At 44.4% G+C, this 23,549-nt stretch overlaps 1 protein-coding gene across 1 annotated transcript in view; it reads right to left on the reverse strand.

The window, feature by feature from the left end:
* Positions 1-23,336, reverse strand: part of FBXL17 (F-box and leucine rich repeat protein 17) — a 423,066-nt gene extending 399,730 nt beyond the window's left edge. Inside the window, exons 1-3 of the mRNA XM_080933091.1 lie at positions 20,461-23,336; positions 9,825-9,947; positions 6,664-6,921 (exon numbers count right to left, since the gene is read on the reverse strand). Of these exons, the coding sequence (XP_080789217.1) occupies positions 6,664-6,921; positions 9,825-9,947; positions 20,461-21,429 (1,350 nt within the window). The 5' untranslated portion in view covers positions 21,430-23,336. The remainder of the gene's footprint in view (positions 1-6,663; positions 6,922-9,824; positions 9,948-20,460) is intronic.
* Between the last annotated feature and the right edge of the window lie 213 nt (positions 23,337-23,549).

Raw genomic sequence — 23,549 nt, forward strand, 5'->3', positions numbered from 1 at the left:
AGGATAGTCACTCTGACAATGGAACCCACAGGAAGGTGGGACTGGAAGGTCCCTGCACCTGTACAAGCTTCCCTGACAGACATTCCAGTCTTCACAGACTCTGTCAGAGAACAATCACTTGTGGCTGTGGAAGAGAAAAACTATTTCGAAATACACCAGAGAAGGTCTGGGTTGTTTTGTTTCATTTCATTCGGTTAAGTCAGGGTCTCATCTACTGACCCTGGCTGACCTAAAACTCACAGAGATCCAAGTGCTGGGATTAAAAGTTTGTGCCACAGGCCTACATTCGGCTGTTGACAGTGCTTCTCCTCAGGAGCAACTGTTTACCAGAGCCTAGTGTGCTGGAGTTCTGTCAGAGCCTAACCCCTTCCCCGCCCCCTGACCCAGAAAAGTTCCTTCCCTTGGGCTATGCCTCTCCAGTCCACCCGGGGCAGAAGAAAAGTACAAGAGTCCAAGGAGTCTAACCATCCAGGAACACTCCGGGAAGACTCACCGAACAGTCAGAGCCCTCGTCACAGGACAGAGGGGACACCATCTGCCACACAGTCCTTCCTGCACTCTAAAGAAGATGCATTTCCACACGTTCCACTTACCGAGATCTAATTCCACAACGTGTATTAGAAAGCACAGATGGATAGGGAGGCAGGGAAAAGAGACTCCATAATCATTAGAACTAGGGTCAGGCAGAGCTGGGATGCTGAATTCCTGAACCAGGATATTTTGTTTTTTGTTTTATCTAATATACCGAGGGCTTTAATGGAAAACATAGGCGACATGCAAGAGTAGGTGAATACATGAGAGGCAAAAATTCTAAAAATTATCCAAGTTAGAAATAACACAATACATTTTAACAAAAATGTAGACTGTCTCAGACAGACTCATTAGCAAGCTGCAAGGAGCTGAGTGGAATATGAGGGTTTAATTTTATGAAACTAGTACGCCGCAAAAATGAAAGCAAACACAAGAGACTGGAGAGGTGGAATGGAATGGCCAGGATACACTGGCCTGCTGCAGGAGCATAGCGGAACTGAAAAGGTTGTGTGTGATTCCATGCGAAGGGAAGAATGCCAGTGTGTGAGGTTCTGGAGCCCAAACGTTCCCCAGATTAATGTTCCACACCAAATGCCAAGCTGAGAATCTCAAATGATACCACAGGATGTTATCAAATAACAGAAAATCAAAGACAAGATAGGAGGCAGATGATAAGGACACCGTGCCTACAGCAAACTATGACGATATATCTAATCTCATACACTACGCAAGAGAACAGAGTAAAATGTTTACATGTGGGTGACAAGAGAGCACCAGGTAAAGTGCAGAGAGAGAGGAGCAAGGCACACGCTACAAAATCCATTACAGACAAAGCAGACGGAGAGCACAGGGCTTGGGCACTCCGTGCTAACACTAACCTTCCAACGGAAGCAGAAGCTATACTCTCTGAAGAGCACACTTTAAGCAAAGTTATTTAAATATACAGGAAATAAAAGGAAACATTAAGTAATATGAGTCAAATCCCCAACAATTCACAGCAGTCCTAACGTGTGCTTACAGCAAACTGTCAAAATGTCCGAGACAAACAATAAGATAAGCATCATGAAGAAAAAGGGGCCCACGGTACAGCTGGAGACTCGCCCTGTGACCAGAGCAACCACCAAACTCACTGCTATTATTTTCCAGACTCTGAGAAACAACACCTAAACAACAGTCCTGCAGGAGCTGAACGAAGGAGAAATGAACTGTATGTAGAGGTGATGGAACGTCATCAATTGCTAAAGAGAAATGAGCTACAAAAAGACAAAGAGTCCTTAAACATATAGGACTCCGTGAAGAATATCAAATTTGAAAAAGCTAAACGTTGCACAACTTCAAACAGAATCGTTAACATTAGGAAGAGAGAAGACGTCAGTCACGTGCAGGAGAATGACGCTAAATGAGTCAGAATGGAAGGGTTTTTGCTTTTCCAACAGTCTTCTTGATTTTGTGACTGAATAGTATTGCTAGTCTTGGGGGCTTCATCGTCACACATAAGTGCCTTCAGATGCACACGGCTGCGTTTCTGAGCTGCAGCACTGTTACCCGAAGCTCTACAGCAGATGACTCTCTTCCTATCACACGCATTTTCCTAACTCTCAATTCCTCCTCCATTTTTTCTGGGAGCCACCGGCTATTATGAGTAGACTGTTCAATTTGCAAATATTTGAGGATTTTACTATTTTCTCTATTTGGTTTCCAGGTTAATTCCGTCATAGTTGTGGGAACAACTGGATAATTTCATTACTTTCAAGGTTTTCAAAAGGCAGTCTATTTATGAGAAAACCTCACATGCACATAAAGATAAGCATTTCTCCACCTATTCATCAATCTTTAAGCCCAGCTGGGCTATCTGTGAGTGACTTTTCTCAGCTTTTGGAGTATCCTATTTTAAAAACTGATTTTAAATGTTGTTCTCAGAAGTCCATCATGCACATTTCCTCAAAAAAGGATTCTATCCATTTAAAATCCTGGCGCGCCTTGTGACTCGAGTCCAAAATCGGTTATTAGAAGGGCTACAGAGATGGCTCAGTGGTTAGGGTCAGTGGCTGCTGTTGGCAAGGACTAGGCTTCAGATGCCCGCATCCACACCAGGCAGTTCACAGCCACCTGTCAATCCAGTTCCAGAGGCGCCGACCACCCTTTGGCCTCTACAAACTCCATGACAATGATACATGCATATCCACTCACCCCCACACACACATAAAGGAAATAAAGTAGGTAAATCATTACAGTGTGCTGAGCTGAAAACCTAGGACTCTCCTTCAGTCCCTGGGATTTACCACTTTGAAGGCTGGGATTTCAAAGGAGATTTCCATAAATACCAGAATTTTAAAAGCAAAGCAAAACCTTGCACACGTGCACATGCACGCACACGCACACGCGCGCACACACACACACACCCCTCTCTGGACAGCCTTGGCAATCAGGCTCTGTTCTGGCTATGACCCGACATTGTTCTTGCTCTGCTCGCTTCTTACTTGTTTCATTTCTTCCGCTCTTAATTGTCCCTCTCTTGTCACAGGGGAGGTGACTTATGAGACATGGCATCACTGCGCACAAGACAGCCAGTGGTGAGAACGGATGCTTCTGTCTTCCTAAACAAACGTGTTCTGAGCAGGGCGTGGGACCTTCTAAACTGTCCTGTACATAATGAGACTGGCAGTCCTAATTTCAGACAGGATGCTAAACCCAAACCGTCTCCCTCGGGAAGGCTACTGTATGGCTCCTCATACGCTCTACACAGCAACTACAAGATTTTTTCTATTTGCTTTAAAATATTTTCAACCTATGTCTACAGCTTTTCTATCATAAAAATGCTGGTAATATATTACAGGATACCTGCATCACCCCTATGCGTAGTTCCCCATAGTTTAGATAAACACACACACAAGTAATGTGCAAATAAGGTCCACCCCGTTCCCTCTGGGACCAGGAACCTGTGCCCACACTTGGAATGTAGCTGCCATCTTTCCACCTACTGCCATCCTAGAGACTAGAACACAAATTGGTTTTGTGTGTTTTTTAAAGCAACAACACTATATTCCTTCTACTTTTAATTTGCCTTTCCTTGATTTCTGCTTTTGAGGTGTTGGTTTGCTGTGGTTTTTGATTGACTTTGTGTTCAGTGTTGCTCTGGCTCATTTTGTTGGCCAGGTTAGCCTCTAGTTCCAACGTGCGGTGCCTGCTGCTTGCTGTGGTCCTGTTTCCAGTGGATCAGGCTCCTCTGGCTCCTTTTAAACATTTCCACCTGTTCGAAGAATTTTCGCCTGGATTGGGGTTTGTGGACGGACTGTTGGGCTGAGCTGGAGAGCAAGCCCAGGCCGTGTGCAGCCTGGACGAACGCTCCACCACTCAGCTAGAGCTGTAGCCTAAAGATCTATCTTCTGAAAACTAAAGAACTCATACAACAGCCAGACTGAAATTTACTGACAATTCAGTTTTTAATTATCATTTTAATATGGAAAAAAATCTACAATGGCTTATTTTCAGAAACATCGGAGTTACACGACTCAAACTAAGTTGGGACTGTCATATATAATGTAACAAAGGATATAGTTTCTTAAATATTTTAATGAGTTGACTACTAACAATTACTTACATGAATACAAATGCTAAATGAGAAAATATTAAGAAAACTAAAATAGCTATTATTCTTAATTAAACTGCTCTTTCTCCCAGATTCATAATCATAGTCTGATTAGACAAATACAACAGAGGTACAACATAGTGGTAAAATGTTCCCACCGATGAAACTATATAGTATGATTTCCATGGAGACAGAAAGATTCACATTCAAAAGATGACATTCTGTAAGTAAGATAGTTTGGTCAAAGCATCCAACTTTTGGCAAGATGACTCGGTGGGTAAAGGCCATTGCTATAAGCCTGGTGCCCGAATTCAATCTCTGGGAGCCACTTGACTCGTGCGAACCATGGCATGTGTGCACACGTATGAATTAGTTAATTTTAGAAGGGGAGGGCAGCAAGATGACCCAGTGGTACAGGCACTAGCCACCAAGACTGACTACCTAAGTCTTAACCCTGGAACTCACATGGTAAGAGAGAATTAACTACGCCAACCTGTCCTCTAACCTCCACATGTACACTATGACACACATGCACACTCACGCACACATACACACACACACACATGCTAAGAAAAAAAACTTTTTTAAACAACTAAAATCTTAAGGAAGTCACTATAGTCGGAGAAACATCTAGCAGAATTCAATACTTTAATTATAACTTAAAAAACATACATTTGTTTTTTGCTAAATACAGCTGAAATTATAGCACTTCTGAAGGAAAGACATTTCAAAGTTATTACGAATAAAAGGCATGTACTCATTTCTGCACCATTTGTCATTTATTGTCAAAAGGGGGACAACGAGTCACCAAAGTCAACAAGGAACTGCTAAATAACTGAGTTCAAGAAAAAAAAAAATAATCACAGAAAACCGTTACTCATGAATAAGTCACCATGAAACAATTGGTTTACTAAAACCACAATACACTCCATAACACAATTTATCAAATATCAATAGGTTAGAAATTAGTTCACTAAGTGGGTCATGGGCAACATTTATTTAACACAGTAATATAGTATAAATTAGAAAACATATATATATATATATATAATAATCCATTTTCCTTGTACCATACCCAAACACCGCTCTGTCAGTCAGAGCAGTCTAACGTAACAGCCAAATCTTGCCATGCCCTGCTACAGAACAGTTAAGAACAGAAAAGTGGTACTGTACACTACAATGAGAATCTGTTCGCTACAAAGAAAATATTCAAGCGGCTTTCCTATCTATTAGAACACTGCACTGTATACAGCTACTTCATAGTTGAATCCCATGAACAACTACCACACTGAAATGTTAGCTAACACTTATGATGACTGACATAGCACAGGCTTTACACAGTCAGTTTCAGGGGTGTGTGACTGTGACAACATAGTCCGTTCCTTGAAAACCTTGCTAATTTCTCTCTACTCTAACCACAACTATGAATTTTTTCCAAGTATTACTCAGAACATCCCCACTAGCCTGCTAATAATGCCTATTGTGTTACATGACACTAAATATGTAAAGATAATCTAGCTGTTAATACATTAATATAAAAAATGTTTTGCTGAGAAATGAAATGCTGAAAAAGAAAAATCATAGGGAGTATATATTTCGCTAGAAAGGAATATATTAACTGATTTCAAGAATGTTATAAAATGCTTTATCTGTAAAAGAAGAAACTAGTTAAAGAAAAGTATCCCTTCACAGCCTCTAAGTTAGTGGCATCTTTGATAAACACAGTAGACTCTACTCAAAACAGTCTTCCCAAAGTTCTCCTCATACTCAACTTTCCACATATCCATATTTAATGATTCACTTAAGGAGCCTCCCTTCATAAATGTGTAAGCTACTCTCTCCGGGTATGTTAAATGCTATTCCAGAGGAAGAGTATCAAAAGGGAGGGTATTATTGAACTGATTTAATTCCAATTATTAAGCCAAATGTAGGTAATTGCCATTTTTCTTATTTTGTGCTCTTCAATTTGAATGTCCATATATGTCTTAAAACCATGTTTAAAATATGTCATCTGATAACATGAAAGGGAAATTAAGCTTTTAAATAACTTTTAAAAACTTATTCTGGGGCTGAAGACAATCAGCTCAGTGGTTAAGAGCACTGACTGCTCTTCCAGAGGTCCTGAGTTCAAATCCCAGCAACCACATGGTGGCTCACAACCATCTATAATAAAATCTGATGCCCTCCTCTGCTATGTCTGAAGACAGCTAGTGTACTTATATATAATAAATAAATAAATCTTTAAAATAAATTATTCTGACCTAAACTGAATACTGTAATTTCAAATAGGAGCTAACAATTGGGGATCCAGTAAAATGGCTGGCCCCAGATACTCACTGTAAAACACAGAAAAATTGATATATCTGATCATCACTACAGCTCCGTAGCTCACTCACCTAATCAAATATTCATTTTTACAGGAAAAAAAACATAGCTCACTTTAGTCTCTAGTAATTCGTTTTAATGCAACAACCTTTCAAAATGTTGCTGCGACAGCTGTTCAATCAGTGTGTGAAACCTCGCAGTAAACGCGGTGGATTTACCTGCTTGAGTCCTTCATCAGTGAGTTTGTCCTGGTTGCCTACGTGGACTTTCTGCAGTAAAGGACAGTGAGATGCGACCGCAATGATAGAGGTGTCAGAAAGCTGCTTACACCTGTAGGCTGTATACCTAAGAAGTCCAGGACACTTAAATGCTAGAACACACACGCCAGTATCAGACATACTGCGACAATCAGAAATGTTGATCTCAATTATATTCTGACTTCTGGAGGCAATTTTTTCCAATAATTCATCAGTAACCTATGAGAGAGAAAAAAAAATACAATAAATTAAACTTTGCTGGAAAACTATTTTGCATTACTTAACTTCTCCCAATAAGTAATAAAAACTTTTTTTTTAGTTTGTACAACAAACTATGTACATACTTGTTCTTTGTTTACAATGCCTGCTATAAACTTCCTAAAACTCTTAGAACCTTCCAAGTGTCAGAGTCGTTGGTCATCCATGAAGAGCCCCTTTGACCCTTCCTGAATAAGGTAAATGAGGGAGGGGCTCCTTGACAGTTTCAGAATCAAGTCTGGTTACTACAGGGACTAAACAGGGAGGGTGAGAGCTCCCCCTCAGTGCAAGAGCATTCCCCTGGCTCAAACTTCAGTAAAAACAAACAAAAACACACACCAACCAGTCAATAGACATTAGAGTCGAGCTACCATCCCTCTAACCTCTGAGGAGGGAAACAACGCTCAATGGAGATGAGGCTATAAACAGTCTCAGCAAAAAGTTAACAAACGACTGGAAGACTCATCCCTAAGTTGACTTGAAACTTTTCCATGTGAATGTTTCTGTCCATAGCCTTAATTATAAACCAGAAAATATAAGTAAACATTTTCCTGAGTTGAAGATCGGGTGGGAAGTATAGCTCCTGAAGTTGTAGCTAGCTGTGTGACGTAGAAAGTGGTGTCTGAGGTGGAGGCGGGGCACCAGACCCTTTGCAGTCTGTGCTGACTCCTGAGCACATATTTCTGATGGGAAACTGTTTGCTCGTGTGGACTAAGCTCCATGGTTTATTTAGTACTGTAAGTGCTATCAGAGAGCAAGGAGAATGCACACGCTACTTCTCACTAAACCCCAGAAATCAATCATTTGGGGGGCTTGCTTTTATTAAAGCTTCAAGCTCACCAAAAACTATAAACAATCTACATTGAGACTTAAAATGTTTTATAACTAAATATTTATAAATATATAACTATTACATATCAGTATGACACATGGATTGGGTTTTGGTTTGGTTCGATGTATTTGATGTTCTGTTTGTTTGTTTGTTTGTTTGTTTGTTTTGGTGCTAGAAGTAACCACAGGGCCTTGCACATAGCTGGCAAGCTTCCGAGTTATTCGCAGCCCATAACCTGAATGTTCGCACTTGGAATCAGATGGCAGCACAGTATGTAGCTGTGAGCTTTACTGCTGACACAGAGCCACCTCACAGGTGACACACAGCTGGGAAAATGCATCACTGTGCAGGGCAGCAACACAGCAGAGGCCACAGAAATGCCTTTGTCAGAAAACTTGACTCATGAGACTCAGTGCTAAAGACAAGTAAGTTCATCTGTCAAAAACTCACAGCCACCTGAATTTATAAATAAAATGAAATACCAGCCAGGCACGTTCCCAGCCCAACCACGTTTTCAAAATCAGTTAATGTTATTCCAATCCTGTGGCAAAAGCAGGGGAAAGAGAAAATGCAGATAACGGTTAAGAGGCAAAAAGGGACCTGTTGAGTGCACTGGAGCAAGAGCCACAGAGGGAGCACCTCAGTGTCCGCTGGAAAGGAGCACTGGAGTGAGAGCCACAGAGGGAGCACCTCAGTGTCCACTGGAAAGGAGCACTGGAGCGAGAGCCACAGAGGGAGCACCTCAGTGTCCGCTGGAAAGGAGCACTGGAGTGAGAGCCACAGAGGGAGCACCTCAGTGTCCGCTGGAAAGGAGCACTGGAGTGAGAGCCACAGAGGGAGCACCTCAGTGTCCACTGGAAAGGAGCACTGGAGTGAGAGCCACAGAGGGAGCACCTCAGTGTCCGCTGGAAGAAGCACAGACGTTACAACTTGCTGCTCCTCTTTTTTCTCCCCTCAAGACCTCACCACCAGAGGAAGCTGCCCAGTGTAGCTGAGAGGAAACGGCTAAGTCAGCAGGAGGGTCACTTCCCATCTGTCTCATCTTCATTCCTGCCATGCCTCTGTTCATACAGCTCAGGAACACGAGCAAGTAACCACCTATGTGCCCGTCTGTTAGTGAGGAGGAGGCAAGACAGAAAGGCTTGTGCATGAATGTCTGGAACTCGCTGACTCTGTTTAAAACGTGAGTCACATACAGACTACCAGTGTATGTCAGACCCGTGTACCAGTTCACAAAAGCCTATTACGTGCACATCTTTGTAATCTGCACTTGATAACATGAGACAAGGAGCCTGCAATGAGTCATGGTGGGTTATTCACACCCTAGTAATTAACAAATCTTACAAATCTGCTTTCTTTAAGAAAACCTGCCATCAAGGACTTCCCAATGCACAATGGTAACATGCATGAGAGACTCAACAGCAGTTTAGGACTCTAATAATCATGCACGTTTACTGAGCAACTAGAAAACTGAAAAACATCCAAATGAAAAGGCTTTTCAAAAAGTTATTTTCATCCAATGTGTTTCCATTTCTTTATCCATAAAACTGGAAACAGCAGCATCTCTTGTTGGAGTTGCCAAGAGATGGATGACGTCTTATGTGTGGAGCCATCACATGGGCCAGATGCATGAGTGCCAACGTTCTCCGCTGTTAAACTCTTAAGATGTCACCGCAATGAAAGGCTCGTAGTTTTGAAATGATGATAAAGGGAGAAACAGAAATAACTGAGACAGAGACGTGAACTGCACAATTACCAGTCTATATTAGAAACTACCCTTTCCTCCATGGAGTCTAGCTTTCACATAAACTTCTATACACACCAAATATACACACCATATATACACACCAAGTATGAGAACGTATGTGTGCACATGCAGGGATACACGCATGCACGCACCATTAAATTTATTAGAAAATCACTGTTTTAGAAAAGGAAGCATACAGTTGTAGATTACAGTCATCCTAAGGGAAAATAAAGACTCTTCTTCAACAGTAGATCAAATAAGGGTTTTAACAATTCAATTCCGTACCTGCTGACGACTACTAAGGTCCAGCTGCTTCCAAAACTGGAAATCTAGACAAAGGTCACGCCAGTACTTGCAAACCAATGATGCAGAAAGGCAACGTTCATCCAGGGACAAATTGGAAAATATCTGCAAATTACAAAAAGAATCATGTATTTGCTGAGTGTTTTTCCAAGATATAGCAATATGACAAAGCTTTGTCTTAAATTACATTGAATGCAAGTGGACACCACCCAAACTCAGAGACTGTCCACAGAACAAGAAGTCTGGTAACACAGGCTAAGGACAGAAATTGGCACTACCCTTCAGATAACGGGGGGGGGGGGGGGGGGGGGGGCGCGAAACAGGATGATACTAATGTGTGTATTTAAAAAAAATCACAAGAAAAAGCCAAAATCAAATGAAAAAATGCTTACACTTACAGAACAGGAAGAAGAGGGAGGAAAGACATCCAGTACAGTCCTCATGGCTTATCCCTAGAAACCCATAACCCTGTCCAACACTAAAAGACACAGATCTAACACTGAATGTCCCACAAAAACATCTGCTAGAGATTCCAAAAGCTCAAGGTTATGAAAAACAGGGAATATATAATAGTTTTAGTTCAGAAAAGACTACACAAAATAGCTACTAGTACCACTGCGAATCCTGACCTGGATTCTGGGACTATAGAAAATAGAAAAGAACATTAGTGAAGAATCTGATCAAATCAAGACAGAGGTCAATTTGTAATCACTAGGAATACAACAGTGCTGGCGCCATAGTTTTGGCAAATGCACCTCAGGAATGAAAATAAAGTTACGGGGAACATACCAGGTGCAGGGTAGAGGGGACCTCTCTTTACCTCTGCACTTTCTCTATACATCTAAAATCAGTCCATGCCAATATACATTACAAATCTTAAATGCTGCAAAATGACACTACTCTGCAGTGAAATCTATTTTAAAAGAACATAGGCGATCCCTGACTCTGAGGCCTGTGGATGTCACTCCCCGAACTGGGCCACCTTTATCTGGCCTAAGTGGAAGAGGAAGCACCTAGTCCTGCAGTGACCTGATGCAGGTAGGGAGGGGTGGGAGGGCGTAAGGGTTGGTCTCCTTCTCAGAGGAGAAGGTGAGGGGGCAATGGGGGTACTGAGAGGAGAGGGAGCTATATTGGGATGTTAAAATGAATAAATTAATTTTAAAAAACTTATCACTGGAATAAATAAAATTATCATCTCAGAAAAAAAAAAAAAAAAAAAAAAAACACTAAGTCCCATCATGAGAGGACTATTGAAGACGGGGGTGGAATCCAGGCAGATCTCTGAAGACATGAAGACATGTCATCAAGTAATGGTGTCGGCAGACTGAGAGACTGAACTAAACCAACTGTGAGAAAGAAACGCTTCTGAGACAATGAGTGAAAACTGGCACCAAACACACGTTATATGATATAAAGGAAACTAGATTTTATCTTTTATATCACCATTATATTGATATTTTATTCTAGTGCTTATGAGAAATTATAATCTAAAATTTGCTTTTATATTCTTTATTGGAAAATTTTTAAAACACTGAAAGGTTAAAACAAGAAAAGTAGAATATAGTTGAAGCTTGGTGAACAACATCTAAAGTGTTTTAGTATTTTCGGCTTTGGCGCATACACAAAAATTTCCACAAAAGTTAAAGTTTTAGAGAGAACAGACATGAACACAATTACCTTGTCTTTAGGCTTGAGTCACAGCCTTACAAAACTTCATAACCTCTATGTGCCTAAATTTTCTAATTCTTAAAATGGGAATAATATAGCATTTATCTAATAAGGTGACGAGATTGTATGTAACAGCCTAAGTTCAGTTTCTACCATGTTGTCAGAAACGGTAAGAAGCATATAAATCATTTCTGTCTCCGCTGTCTTAAAATAACTTACCTCTATACAAGCAACACCTGTAGGTCTCCAGGCTACTGCCTTAGACCTGGAGCCTGAGGGAAACCACCGCCTTTCTGTTCCACAGAGAGTGTAACTGGGAGCACAGAGTATGCGTAAGAAACGCCTAGCGGATGTGGCTGCAGTCCTCATGAGGATGGCGTAAGCCCTTCCCTGCATTGCTCACACATAAAAGCTATTGACAAGCTATGAGTTCCTTCTAATCTGCTTTATCTGTGCCCCATAATATTTTCTGCATTGGCTTTCATTTCTGTCAGTGAACAATAGTTCCAGTATTCCTGCAGCACCTTACGGTTATTCAGAAGCACGAGGTTCTTAAACGCTATTGGCAGTGCAGTAGGAGTGACTGCCTCAGGACTACAAATTAATAATGGGTGAAATGCAGAGAAGCAGAACTGCAAAGAATGGCCTAAAACTGGACGGGGTTGTCGGCTGCTTTTGCTGGTCTCCTGCTTGGAAATGGAAGCAGACACAGCGAACTCAACAGACCAGCCTCTCTCCAGAGAGGACCAAAACTGCATCTGCCAGAAGAGTGTCTTCTGCTTGCTCTTCTTTCTCTCTTGTCCTTTACCCTACTGCCCCGTCCCCTATGCCGCCTGTGTGGCAGAGCTGCAGCGCGACAGTTTGCAGAATCCTAAAACCCCAAAGGGAACATGTTTCTCAGCCATGGAAGCAGAGAACTCTGTGACCCAGGGTTTGAGTCCTGTGGAGTCATTATTTAAAACAAAATTCATCACAAGAGCAATCCCAGTCACACAAAACTACACAGCAGCCCAGATCTACATCTCTGGCAGAAACTCCATCTTTCAAACAACAAAAGTAACTTTTACTGGCACACAGCCTAGTACACACATTTTTTGCAAGGCTGTGTGCCAATGAAACTTTAGCAGATTTGTCTTGCCCCAGGCTAGGTTCACGAAACCCACTTTATAACACAGATTACTTAAAGCTGTAAGTAAATTCCTTCCAATCTACTTTAGCTATATCCCATAATGATTCCTGTATTGGCTTTCATTTCCTTCAATTTCCAATATTTCCAATATTCCTGTGATGTCTTCCTTGATGAACGGTTATTCAGAAGAATGAGACTGCTAGCAAAAATGGTAGACAGGTTCAGTCCAAAAGTCTATTTGCTCACCAAACCTGCTTAGACTGTCAACACCAATTGTATTAAAATTTTATAAACTAGTAAGTGGTTCATTAACCAAGGGGGAAAGGCAGACAATTTCCAGCATTAAGGCAATCTGTGTCCCATGACTACTGAATGAGTAACCTAAGCAGAGGCCTCGGGCTACACACGGCATGGAGCAGTGATGGATAGCCAATGACAAACTTGGCAGCACAAGCAGCAGAAATGCATCCTACAGAGAAAAGGCTAATTCCCAGAAGGGCTGCTCTGGGACACTCTCAGTGCCTAGTTTAAATACGGCGCACAATCAAATATACAGTGAGATAAAACTCCTAAACAAAGAAAAGTCACTGGAAACTGCAGATGAAGAAGCCTAAGATACCAGACTTCCTAGACAATAAGTCAACAGTGAAGGCAGAAGAGCTAAGGGAGAGCTTGGGATGGAGCCTCAGTTGCAGAACACTGGCCTAGTACACAGGCAGTGGGAGTTCAAGGCTCAGCCCAGCAAAAACAAAAAACAAAAGAACTAAAGTTCACAAAGGCAAACAGAAATGTCTCCTCAAACAGACAATACCAATGGAAGGCAGAAATTAGAAAACCAGAAGGAAATTCTAGGGCTGAATTACACCATAACTGAAATGAAAATTTCATTATAAAAATGGACAGATGAGAGCAGGTGAGAGCTACAGGTAAAGGAGCCTTTCCATTGTTCCTTCTTCTAAGATGCAGCCCAAGTCACTCAGGATGAACTAAAAACTGTTACAAATAAAACTTCAAGGTAACCAGAAATAAAAATTTAATCATTTAGAGCATACTGCTTGCTTTGTAGGTTCTGAGATACCTGTTATCAGTTGATAACATAGAACTTTACAGTTATAAGAACTAAAGACTTCAGAGATACTGGGTTGAAAGTGATTTAAATTTTTAAATTCTTAATTTTTTCTTAGATTCTTTGATAAATTTTGGAATAACAGAACACCTTCTATTTTGTTCTGTGAGGCCAGCATTATGAAACTGAAAGCCAAACCAAAGACCAGCAAAGAATTCCAGGAAAATGTACAGACTGAAGTCCCTCATGAATGTAGGTTAAAAAAAAATCTTTTTAAAAATTAACAAACTAGTGGACTAGTGAGGTGGTTCAACCAAAAGAGCTGGTATTCTTCCAGTAGGCCCAGGTTCAATTCCCAACACCTACATGACCTTTAAGAGCTCTAGACATGCATTTACATGTATAGACATGCACGCAGGCAAAACACCCGTACACATAAATAAATAAAAACTAAATCTAGCAATATAGTAAAAGATCACATGAACCATGGACAAACGAGAGTTATTCTAAGTAAGGGTGGGTCAACACGTGAGAAAATAAAACGTGTAACACACCAGACCAATAAAATCAAAGATGAAAATAGTGCCCCAACTGTTTCAAAAAAAAGGCATTTACCCAAACCACACCATTTCTTGATTAAAACATTCTACAATCTAGAATAAGAGTGTTTTTTTCAACGTGAAAATGAGATCTACGTCACTCCACCCACCTACAAACTGCTGTACACCTGAATCTGTAGATGTTTCCCACAGAACAGGAACAAGACAAGGATGCACATTATCACTGGGTCCTATGGAACAACCTGAGCCGGTCTGGGAAGGGGAGACAACGGTCCAGCTGGAGAGATGGACTAGCACTTGCTGAGTCAATGTGGCAATATGGTCCTCAAGTCATGAGCATCATTTTGTTATTTACATTGTTTATTTTGCTCATTTACAACAGTCCTTTTGAATTCTTTGAAGCCTCCGTGTCAGTTTCTCCCATCTGCTTTCGTTCCCTCACTATGGCTCACATTCTTTATACTGTCTACATATCTCAAAATTGTTTGAAAGAAGTATTTCAGGTAACACAGTACAATTACAGAATTGGACCTTTCTGGGTCTTTTTATTTTCAACTTGCCTGATCCCTCTGGAAGCTGTTCGCTATGGTGCAAGTGTCTGTTCCATTAGTGTCCTCTTGTCCTTTACCTTGGCTCCCTGGGAAACTGCTGTGTCCACACAGCTGTTTCAGTGTCTTGGAAAGTTTGTTCAGAACTGTCTAGCCTGCTCCTCAGTCTGAGTACGGGTTCGACAGGGGATGTTCAAGGCTCAGCCAGTGTGGTTTTGTTCTGTAAATGAGACAGGGTCTTCATCATGGTGGCCTCTGTGATCCTCCAGACTGCCCCCAAGTGCTACAATTACTGGGATAATCAGCTTAGCCAATTTATGAATCTACCTTGGCACTCCTTCCTGCCTGCCGTCATCCATACTTAAGTTTATAATAAATCAAGATGTGTGGAAAGATTATTATTCCTGCATGGCTCTCGCTTACTTGTTCTGCTTCTGGCTCCTCTCCCACTCCTCCAAGTGGCTCTACACCTCCAGACCAGCTTAATGTGATTTTCCTTTTTTTTCTTTTTTTCTCTACCAAGCTTTTAGCTGGCAACTGGCTTTAACTTATTGTCCTACACTGAGCTAGACCCCTGGGTAGGTCACACCAGGAGCACCACCCCAGATATGGCAGACTACTGACCGTTTATAAACAGTTTCCTAAGAATAAATCCTTCTCAGTATTTGTTTTATTTAATTCTAGAGCGCAAACATTTGGAAAGGTCTATTTTTCTTTGGAAAGTATTCGCCTGTCATACAACCATGGTCCCTCTCAAAGCTCCAAGCTATGCAGATATTTTTATGCTTATCCTCCTGATTTTATAGATGAGAAAATAAAGATCTGAGGAAACTAAGTCACCTGTATAACTTCTTTAAAAAGCTGGACGTTTTGTTTTTACATTCCATGTATTTGTTTATGTGCATAGAAAAGTGTATATGCACATGTGCAAGTGTGTATGTGCACAAATGTATACACATATATACAAGACTGTGTGTCCATGCACATGAGTATGTGAGAGAGAGAGGGAGAGAGTGTGACAGAGACACTGAGAGACAGAAGAGGCAGAAGCAGACAGACACATCTGTGAAGGTAGGACAACTTGCAGGAGTCCTTTCTCGCCTTCCATATTTGTTTTCCGAATGCTCATAGTACAGAGCAGCATCCAGCTGAAACAAGTCTGACCAGTACTCCTCCAGTTTTCTCTCCGGCACTTTTGGCCCACAGCACTGACTGAATCCACGTGGATCTAGGTTAGTTTTGCTTATCAATGTGAAAGGAATTTAATATGTAGGTAGTAGACAAGAGGGAAGAGACACCCCAGAAGACTGGCCAACTTTAGAATCTATTGTGCTGATCTGAAGTGGTTCTTAACCACATTTCTCCCAGCATCTTTTATACCACTGAAGCTCCAAGCCTCTGGCAGCTTTCACTAAAAACAAGTGATAGAATTCTGAAGTAAACACACAGCACTATTTGGTAGCCTAATTTGCCTAAGACCAATTAGCACACTTCAGAAAGGAAATGAGGTAAACCTGCCTTTCTAAAACTTTCCAGGCTTTCTACCAGAGCAAATTTCTCACCTGAAACTACCTTTACCACTAAAGCAGCCCATATGAAAGAAACCTACCAAAATGAAAACTTTGTGTCTACTGACACATCAGAGTGGAAAGAACTATACATAGAGAAGGGTTTCTGACAGTGATAACAGACAAGTTCTCCTCCTCTTTACTACATTTTGGAAGGAAACAGGCTTACTCACAGAGAGCAGGATAACAATCTAAACATTACGCACATGACATCATATTGAATGTTTATCTCTAGGTAGCCAAAGTGCAAAGAGAAAATATGTAAAGAAACTGTTACCCAATGGCTTCGCCATATAAAAATCCAGCTGTGATTTCAGTACAGAAAAGTGCTTCAAATTGTAAAAGCAACGAGTAGCAAAATCTGAGGCTAGTTTATTGGATTCAGAACAATACAGTAACCAAAGACGTAGCAGGTTTATTAGGTACTTAGGAAAACTGCTATTCCCAGAGCTGACCTTCGAAGAGTCATTCTCTGCTTCTCAAATCTCCTATAAAGACCACACAATAGTCCCACACCAGTGATTAATCAGTCTCTGATTCAGCGGTGTACAAGTTGTCTGGAGTAAGCAAACAAACCTCCCCCACTGAGAAATACCTTTCATAAACTCCGAGAGAGTACTCAAGTCCTCAAGTCCTCGTAGCAGTGTATTCAAACGGTGTCTACAGAGGAGCACACAGCTGGCATCCAGCTCAGGACCTGCCAGTCACTAAACTGTTTGGACTGACCTGTTTCCTCTCTCTCTCTCTCTCTCTCTCTCTCTCTCTCTCTCTCTCTCTCTCTCTCTCTCTGTGTGTGTGTGTGTGTGTGTGTGTGTGTGTGTGTGTTATAATCCAGCAATGCTTACTAGTTCAAGAAAGTTGTTCCACGTCTAGGAGAGCACTAATTGCCACCAAAGGTTTCTAAGCTGCCAAACACATACTCTTCAACATGAAACTCCACTTCCTTGATACCTATCCTTGAAATTATTACCACGTGTATGCAGACATCTAGCAGCAAAAACAAAACTGGAAGCATCTCTTAACAGAAGGCAATACAATACTATTGGATACTAAGCACTGTCTTAAAATGACAAACTATATGCTATCAAAAAAGACAAAAAATAAAGACTTCCAAAACACATTAACCACAAAATTACAGCCCATAGAACTTTTTAATACCACGGGCATTGAGGAGGGAAAAGTATACACAGCCCTTTCAGCAGTGAAGGGGAAATCCAACACAGTCCAGTACAGTAGGCACTAAGTACATGTGACTATGGATTTCTGAAACCTGGCTCTTATAACTGAAAAACTGAATTTTAACTTTTACTTACACATTGCAGATGTGGATACATGTAGCTAGTGGCTAACATATTGATTGGATGGAGCAGATCTAGAAAAGTAATTTCAATTGCTTAGTCATATTTCCTTCCTAAAGTCTCCTAACTTCCATTTCTTTTCAAAAATGTACAAAAGAGGAGAAGCAGAAGGAGGAGCAGGAGGAGGAGGAGGAGGAGGAACAGGAGAAGGAGGAGCAGGAGGAGGAGCAAGAGGAGGAGGAGCAGGAGGAGGAGGAGGAGCAGGAGGAGGAGCAAGAGGAGGAACAGGAGGAGGAGGAGGAGCAGGAGGAGAAACAGGAGCAGGAGGAGGAGCAAGAGGAGGAGGAGCAGGAGCAGGAGGAGGAGAAATAGGAGAAGGAGGAGCAAGAGGAGGAGGAGTAGGAGTAGGAGGAGCAGGAGGAGGAGGAGGAACAGGAGGAGGAGCAAGAGGAGGAGGAACAGGAGGAGGAGGAGGAGCAGGAGGAGGAGAAACAGGAGAAGGAGGAGCAGGAGGAGGAGCAAGAGGAGGAGCATGAAGAGGAGGAGCAGGAAGAAGAGGAGCAGGAGGAGGAGGAGGAGGAGGAACAGGAGGAGGAGGAGCAGAAGGAACAACAGCAATACAATCATAGTCCATTATGGGGAGGTCACACTAGTAACACTTTCAATGCAGGTGATAAATGCACCTCTCTATACAATCACCTTTGTAATAATGGGAGGAGAAAAGTTGTCAGTTTCCTAAGTTTGTTTTCCAAATGAAACACTCCACCATCAGAATGCTCTCATCCTCCTGTGACTCTAACATGACTCTGACCTCATGTCAAACAGAACATTCTCATAGCAAGGCACATCACCCAGAACCTCAACCCAGATTCCTTCCTTTCTCCACTCCCTCCTTTTCCTTCCTTCCCCCCTCACTCCCTCAGTAGTACAGACCCAGAGCAAGGAGCAAGCCATGCTCATTCACAAAGCCACTGTTGCAAAAGTTCTACCTGCGCTGGAAGACACTGAAAATCCCTCCACTTCGTGGTAGCCCAACTCGCTTCACATGGGACACATGGAACTAGACCTGAGACTCCAACTGAGAACCTTCCTTCACAGTTTTAGCACAAGGAATCGGAATCTACACACCATATTCAAATTCTCCAGCACAACAAGCAAGTCCTGAGTTCCTACATGTCTCTTGAACCAAGTTTTCAATAACTTTTTTATAAGATGTATTTATTTTACTTAATCATGATAGTGTGCACCTGTAATCCTAGCACTCAAGATGCCAAAGCAACAGGAGCAAGAATCTGGAGGCCAGAATTACACGGTGAGACTGTGTCACAATAAACCAAAAAAGATAATAAAGTCCTTTTCTTGGTGACATAAAGGTAAAAGGAGAAAAGAGTCCGTTTGTCTTCCTTTGCTTCTACACCCTGACTATCTAAGGAGGCAGCAATGAAGCATCTACACCAAATGTTCGTTGACACTTTATCCATATCATCCAGGTTTAAAGGACTTGAGAAAGTCTCCTCTGCTCTAAACATATCCCCTGAACACAGACAGTAATTACTTCTCCAACAAATATACCTACATAATAATTAAATCATTACAATCTGACACAAGGACATGGAAAAATTGCCCTCGTTTCTGTATTGTTCATAAGAACAGTGTTCACACTGAAACAGAGCCAAACACAAAAGTCTAATCAAATGAAGTGACAGTAACAATTGTAATTCATGACAGTTACCTCAGTAAAAATAAAAGGAGCCAAATTCTCCTGAAGGTTATTTCTGGCTAGTCTTATTTAAATATCATCCACCCTGAAAAACCAAGTTCACATTTATTATCTCCAGAAAGAGGTGTGCTAACAAAGACAGAAAACAAGGTGAGGAACGAAGTTAAGGACTATACAAATTCCATCACAAAGCTTGCCCTTAGCACTGACAAACCTGGAAACTTTCCTTGGTAATTTAACACAAAGTTCCCGCAGGCACTTCAACTCTTCACTCGCCCAACCCCCTAAGGGAAAAACAGCACTTCTGACTTGTAGTAATCCGTGTCAGGAAGGAAAACAGCATAAACAACAGGGTAATTGGTCTTAAGTCAAACCAGCCAAAACTCTCTAGTTCAAGAACCAGTTATGCCCTTTAGTGTTTATGGGTGTGACCTTGAACAAATCATTCAACCATTTTAGGCCCATCTGGAACGCTAGGTTCACAAGAGAAAAACAAAAACAAAAAAAAAACCCTCCCCCTCCAGGCAAACCACTGTAAATCATCTGTCCCCAACACTGAAATGTCAGTTTGTTTTGCATACGACATTAAAAGGACTTGTCCCCCAGCATCAACGGGAGAAATCCATGAGGTTTAGATATAGAAAGCTAGGACACTGCGACTGCTCATGGTAAATGAGCACTACAAGCCACTAACAGCTATCAAACCTGAAAACTTTTCAAACACCAGTATGCAAAGTGGCTGCCCACTGCATACAAACTGCTCAAGAATGCGTGTATATTCCTCATAACTAGTAGTTTCTATATCGGGGGTTGCTAACGCAATGTATGAACCGTGAGTTGTAGGCATAAGACCTAAGCTACTACAAGGCATTCGGCAGCCTCCAGGTTTTCCAGCTTCGACACCAGGCCACACAGGCTTCCCAGTCCCCCCTTCCGGCGTCCCCCGGCTGTCAGGGGACCCCCTCCCCCGCAGTCAGGGGGAGGAGAGAGAAAGTCTCCGAGGCGGGGGAGCCGGGTTGTGGGGGAAAGCAAGCTTCCCTGCGCGTCTCGCCCAGACCCACCTTAAGCAGGATGGACGGCGGCAGTTGGTTGATGTCTGGGATCTCGGGGGGCGGCTCCCTGTGACACTCGCAGGGGTTTTCGGGGGGCTCCTGAAACTCCGCGTCGCCGCCTTCGTGCTGCTGCTGGGCAGACGAGGGGGCGGTGCCCCCGGCTCGGACTTCGTCCCCGGCGGCGGCCTCGATGGGGACACACTCGGAGGCGGGAGAGGCGGGCGCGGGGCAGAGCGGCGGCGGGGGCTGCTCCGGGGCCTGGCAGCAGCCGGCGTCCGGCGGCCGCGGCGGCGAGGCACCTCCCCCCGCGGGCCCTCCCCCGCCGCCGCCGCCCCCGCCGCAGCCCCCGCCGCCGCAGCGGGGCTGCTTGCAGGGGGTGCAGGCGGGCACCCCGGCCCCCTTCCGCTTGCAAACCATCTCGAGGACCGCGGTGGGCTCGGCCTGCGGCGGCGCCGGCGGTCCCCGGAAGAGCTGCACGGCGGCCGGCGGTCCCAGGAAGCGCACGGGCCCCACTCCGGCCAGGAAGAGGCTCGGGCCCTGCTGCTCCCAGGCGGCGGCGGCCAGCCCCAGCTCCTTGCAGCAGGACGCGGGCGACGAGGCGGCGGCGCAGGCGGAGGACAGCAGGAAGCGGCGTGCGGCGGCGGCGCAGTCCTCAGCTGCCAGGGCCGCGTAGCGCCGCGCCAGGTGCTGCGAGGAGACGGCGGCGTAGGCCCCGTCCCGCGGCGGCGGCGAGAGCGGCGGCTCCTCCTCTAGGCCGGCGGGGGCGGGCGCGCCGGGGCTGTGCACGATGAAGCAGAGCATGCAGGGCCCGCGGAAGAAGCAGTCCCGGCTCCGGGGCGCCGCGGGCTGCGGGGACGCCTTGGCCGGAGTCCGGCGGGGCAGTCGGAGGAGGGGGCGCCGGCGGCGGCACCAGCTGCAGCAGCGAGGCCTCTTCTGGCTCGGGCGGTTACGCGGCTCCTTCGAGAGAAGGTGGCCCATATAGAAGGCCCCCGAGGAGGGCGACCGGGACGGGGCGGGAGAGGGAGGCCCGCGGGGGGGCTCCGGCGGCGGGGCAGGCCGCTGGCTTGGGTCGCCCGCGCAGCGCACCCGGCACACGCGACGGCGGGGGTGGGCGTCAGCTGCGGGCCGCCCGGGTGCCGGACGCGGGCTACATGCTTTGCCCCGGGAGCCGGGGAAGGACGGGCGCGAGCTGTGGGGACGCGAGGGAGGGAGCGAGTCTGCCGGCTAGGCCAGCCGGTTCAGTCAGCGCCGCGGCGTGGGCAGCGCCGGCCCGACTCGGACCATTTTAACAGCGGCTCGGCCGGCAGCGCGCGCACCCGCCCGCGACACGGCCCGTCGCCGCGGGAGCGCGCCGCCCGCTCCGGGAGGGGGCGGAGCCGGCCGCGGGGGCGCGCGGGGGCTCGCCCAGGGCGGGAGCGCAGGGGAGAAGCGGGACCTCGGGGGCGCGCGCCCCGCCCGCGCGGAGGTTGCCCGGACACCTAGGGGCTCACGCCCCCTCTCCGGAGGCGGATGGAGAAGCTTCCGAGCCAGCGGTGTGACATCCGTTTCCACGGCTTCGCTGACGTCTGGAGGTGTAAGTTCAAGAGCTGCCATTGGCCAGGCGCCGCTTGGCTCTTCCCCTTCACTTCCCACCCTACCATCAGCCCAGTTGGGAACCAAAGAACCAGTTCCGCCAGAGAAGCCTGAGTGAGAGACAGAAGCACGGCCGGTTAGTTGTGTGACAACATTGATCCTACTCCCTTGTCTGGGCACCTGTTGCATAATGCTGCCTTTACACGCAGTTGCAGGATGGACGCATGTATCAGATCAGGTACACACGTTGAAAGGTAGTTTCTCAAACACAAGGGCTCCAACATTCCGGGCTCCAAGCTCAGTGTTACTGTTGTTGACACCTTGAAATCCAGACTGCCCACTTTATGAATATTAGTGCGGAGCCTGTATGACAGACTTTGGTGGCCAGGGTGGAAAAGTAACCTTGCAAGTTGATCCTTTAGAAGTCTCAAATGACAGTAATGTAACAGATTGGTTGTGTAGAGGTCAACTTTCACAGAGGAGAAGGTAGGGAGAGTTGGTTGACTTAGTCTCTTCTGCTGTGACAGTACTGCAGACGTTAAATTATGAACGAGTTTGTTTGGTTGTGGAGGCGTTAGAAGGTAAAATAACATACAGGGTAAGAGCACTGGGAACTGTCGTCGTTTTCTTTAGGAACCTACTCCTGCGGTAGCAATTTGGTTTTGAGGGAGGAAACTCCAGTGTACTCATAATCTTTTATGGACCCCTCCTTACTAATGTTGCATGCATACTGTTACAGTGGCAAATTTCGGCGTGAATTTTGGAGGAACTTTCAAACCATGCTAACAAGTCTAAAGCAGATCAATGAAGTGGAGGGGACTTTAGGAGGACAAGAAACAAAGACTGGAAAGAAATAGAGTAATTTGTTTCTGGCAGTTTCTACTTTCCAGTAAAAGAAGCCCCACCACCACTGCTGAAGAAAAAAATGGAGGGTACATTTAAAAGCTACCAAGGAGAGGGTTGGGGATATCATCTGAATTTCAGAAAATCATAGAGACAAAGATTTGCCAGATATTCACAAACTTGTTGCTGTTGAATGTGCTGCCTGAGCTCCTCTACAGACATTTCCCACGTGGCATTGTTCTGCCTGTAAGTGAGGGAAGGGTCTTCCAGGGTCTCCGAGATCCATTCATGAAGCTCAGAACCATGGCCTTACCAGTCCTTCACCATCTCAGCTGTTTTGTTGAGCAAACGAAGCTGAAAGTACAGCCCTGTCAGTTTCTTGAAGTCAAACGTGTATCTACCCTTTGACACATCAGACCCACATCTTGTGTTCACCAAGAGATGTTCATGGCTAGTGTACTCATGAGAGCAAAACTCTCAAGGAGCCCAGATGTCTGTCAGTGGGAGAATGGGGAAGTTGGAATATTCAGTGCAATACTACTCATGAATTAAAAATAAAATAGAATATGAATGAATCTCATAAATGTGTGTGTTGAATCAGACTGCAGTGAGCACCCGGAATGCCTTTCTGATTTTAGCCAGTGGTTTATAGAGATCCTGGCACTCTGCGTACTCATCTGTGC

The sequence above is a fragment of the Micromys minutus genome, assembly GCF_963924665.1.
Source record: "Micromys minutus genome assembly, chromosome: 19".
In the NCBI taxonomy this organism is placed as follows: Eukaryota; Metazoa; Chordata; class Mammalia; order Rodentia; family Muridae; genus Micromys; species Micromys minutus.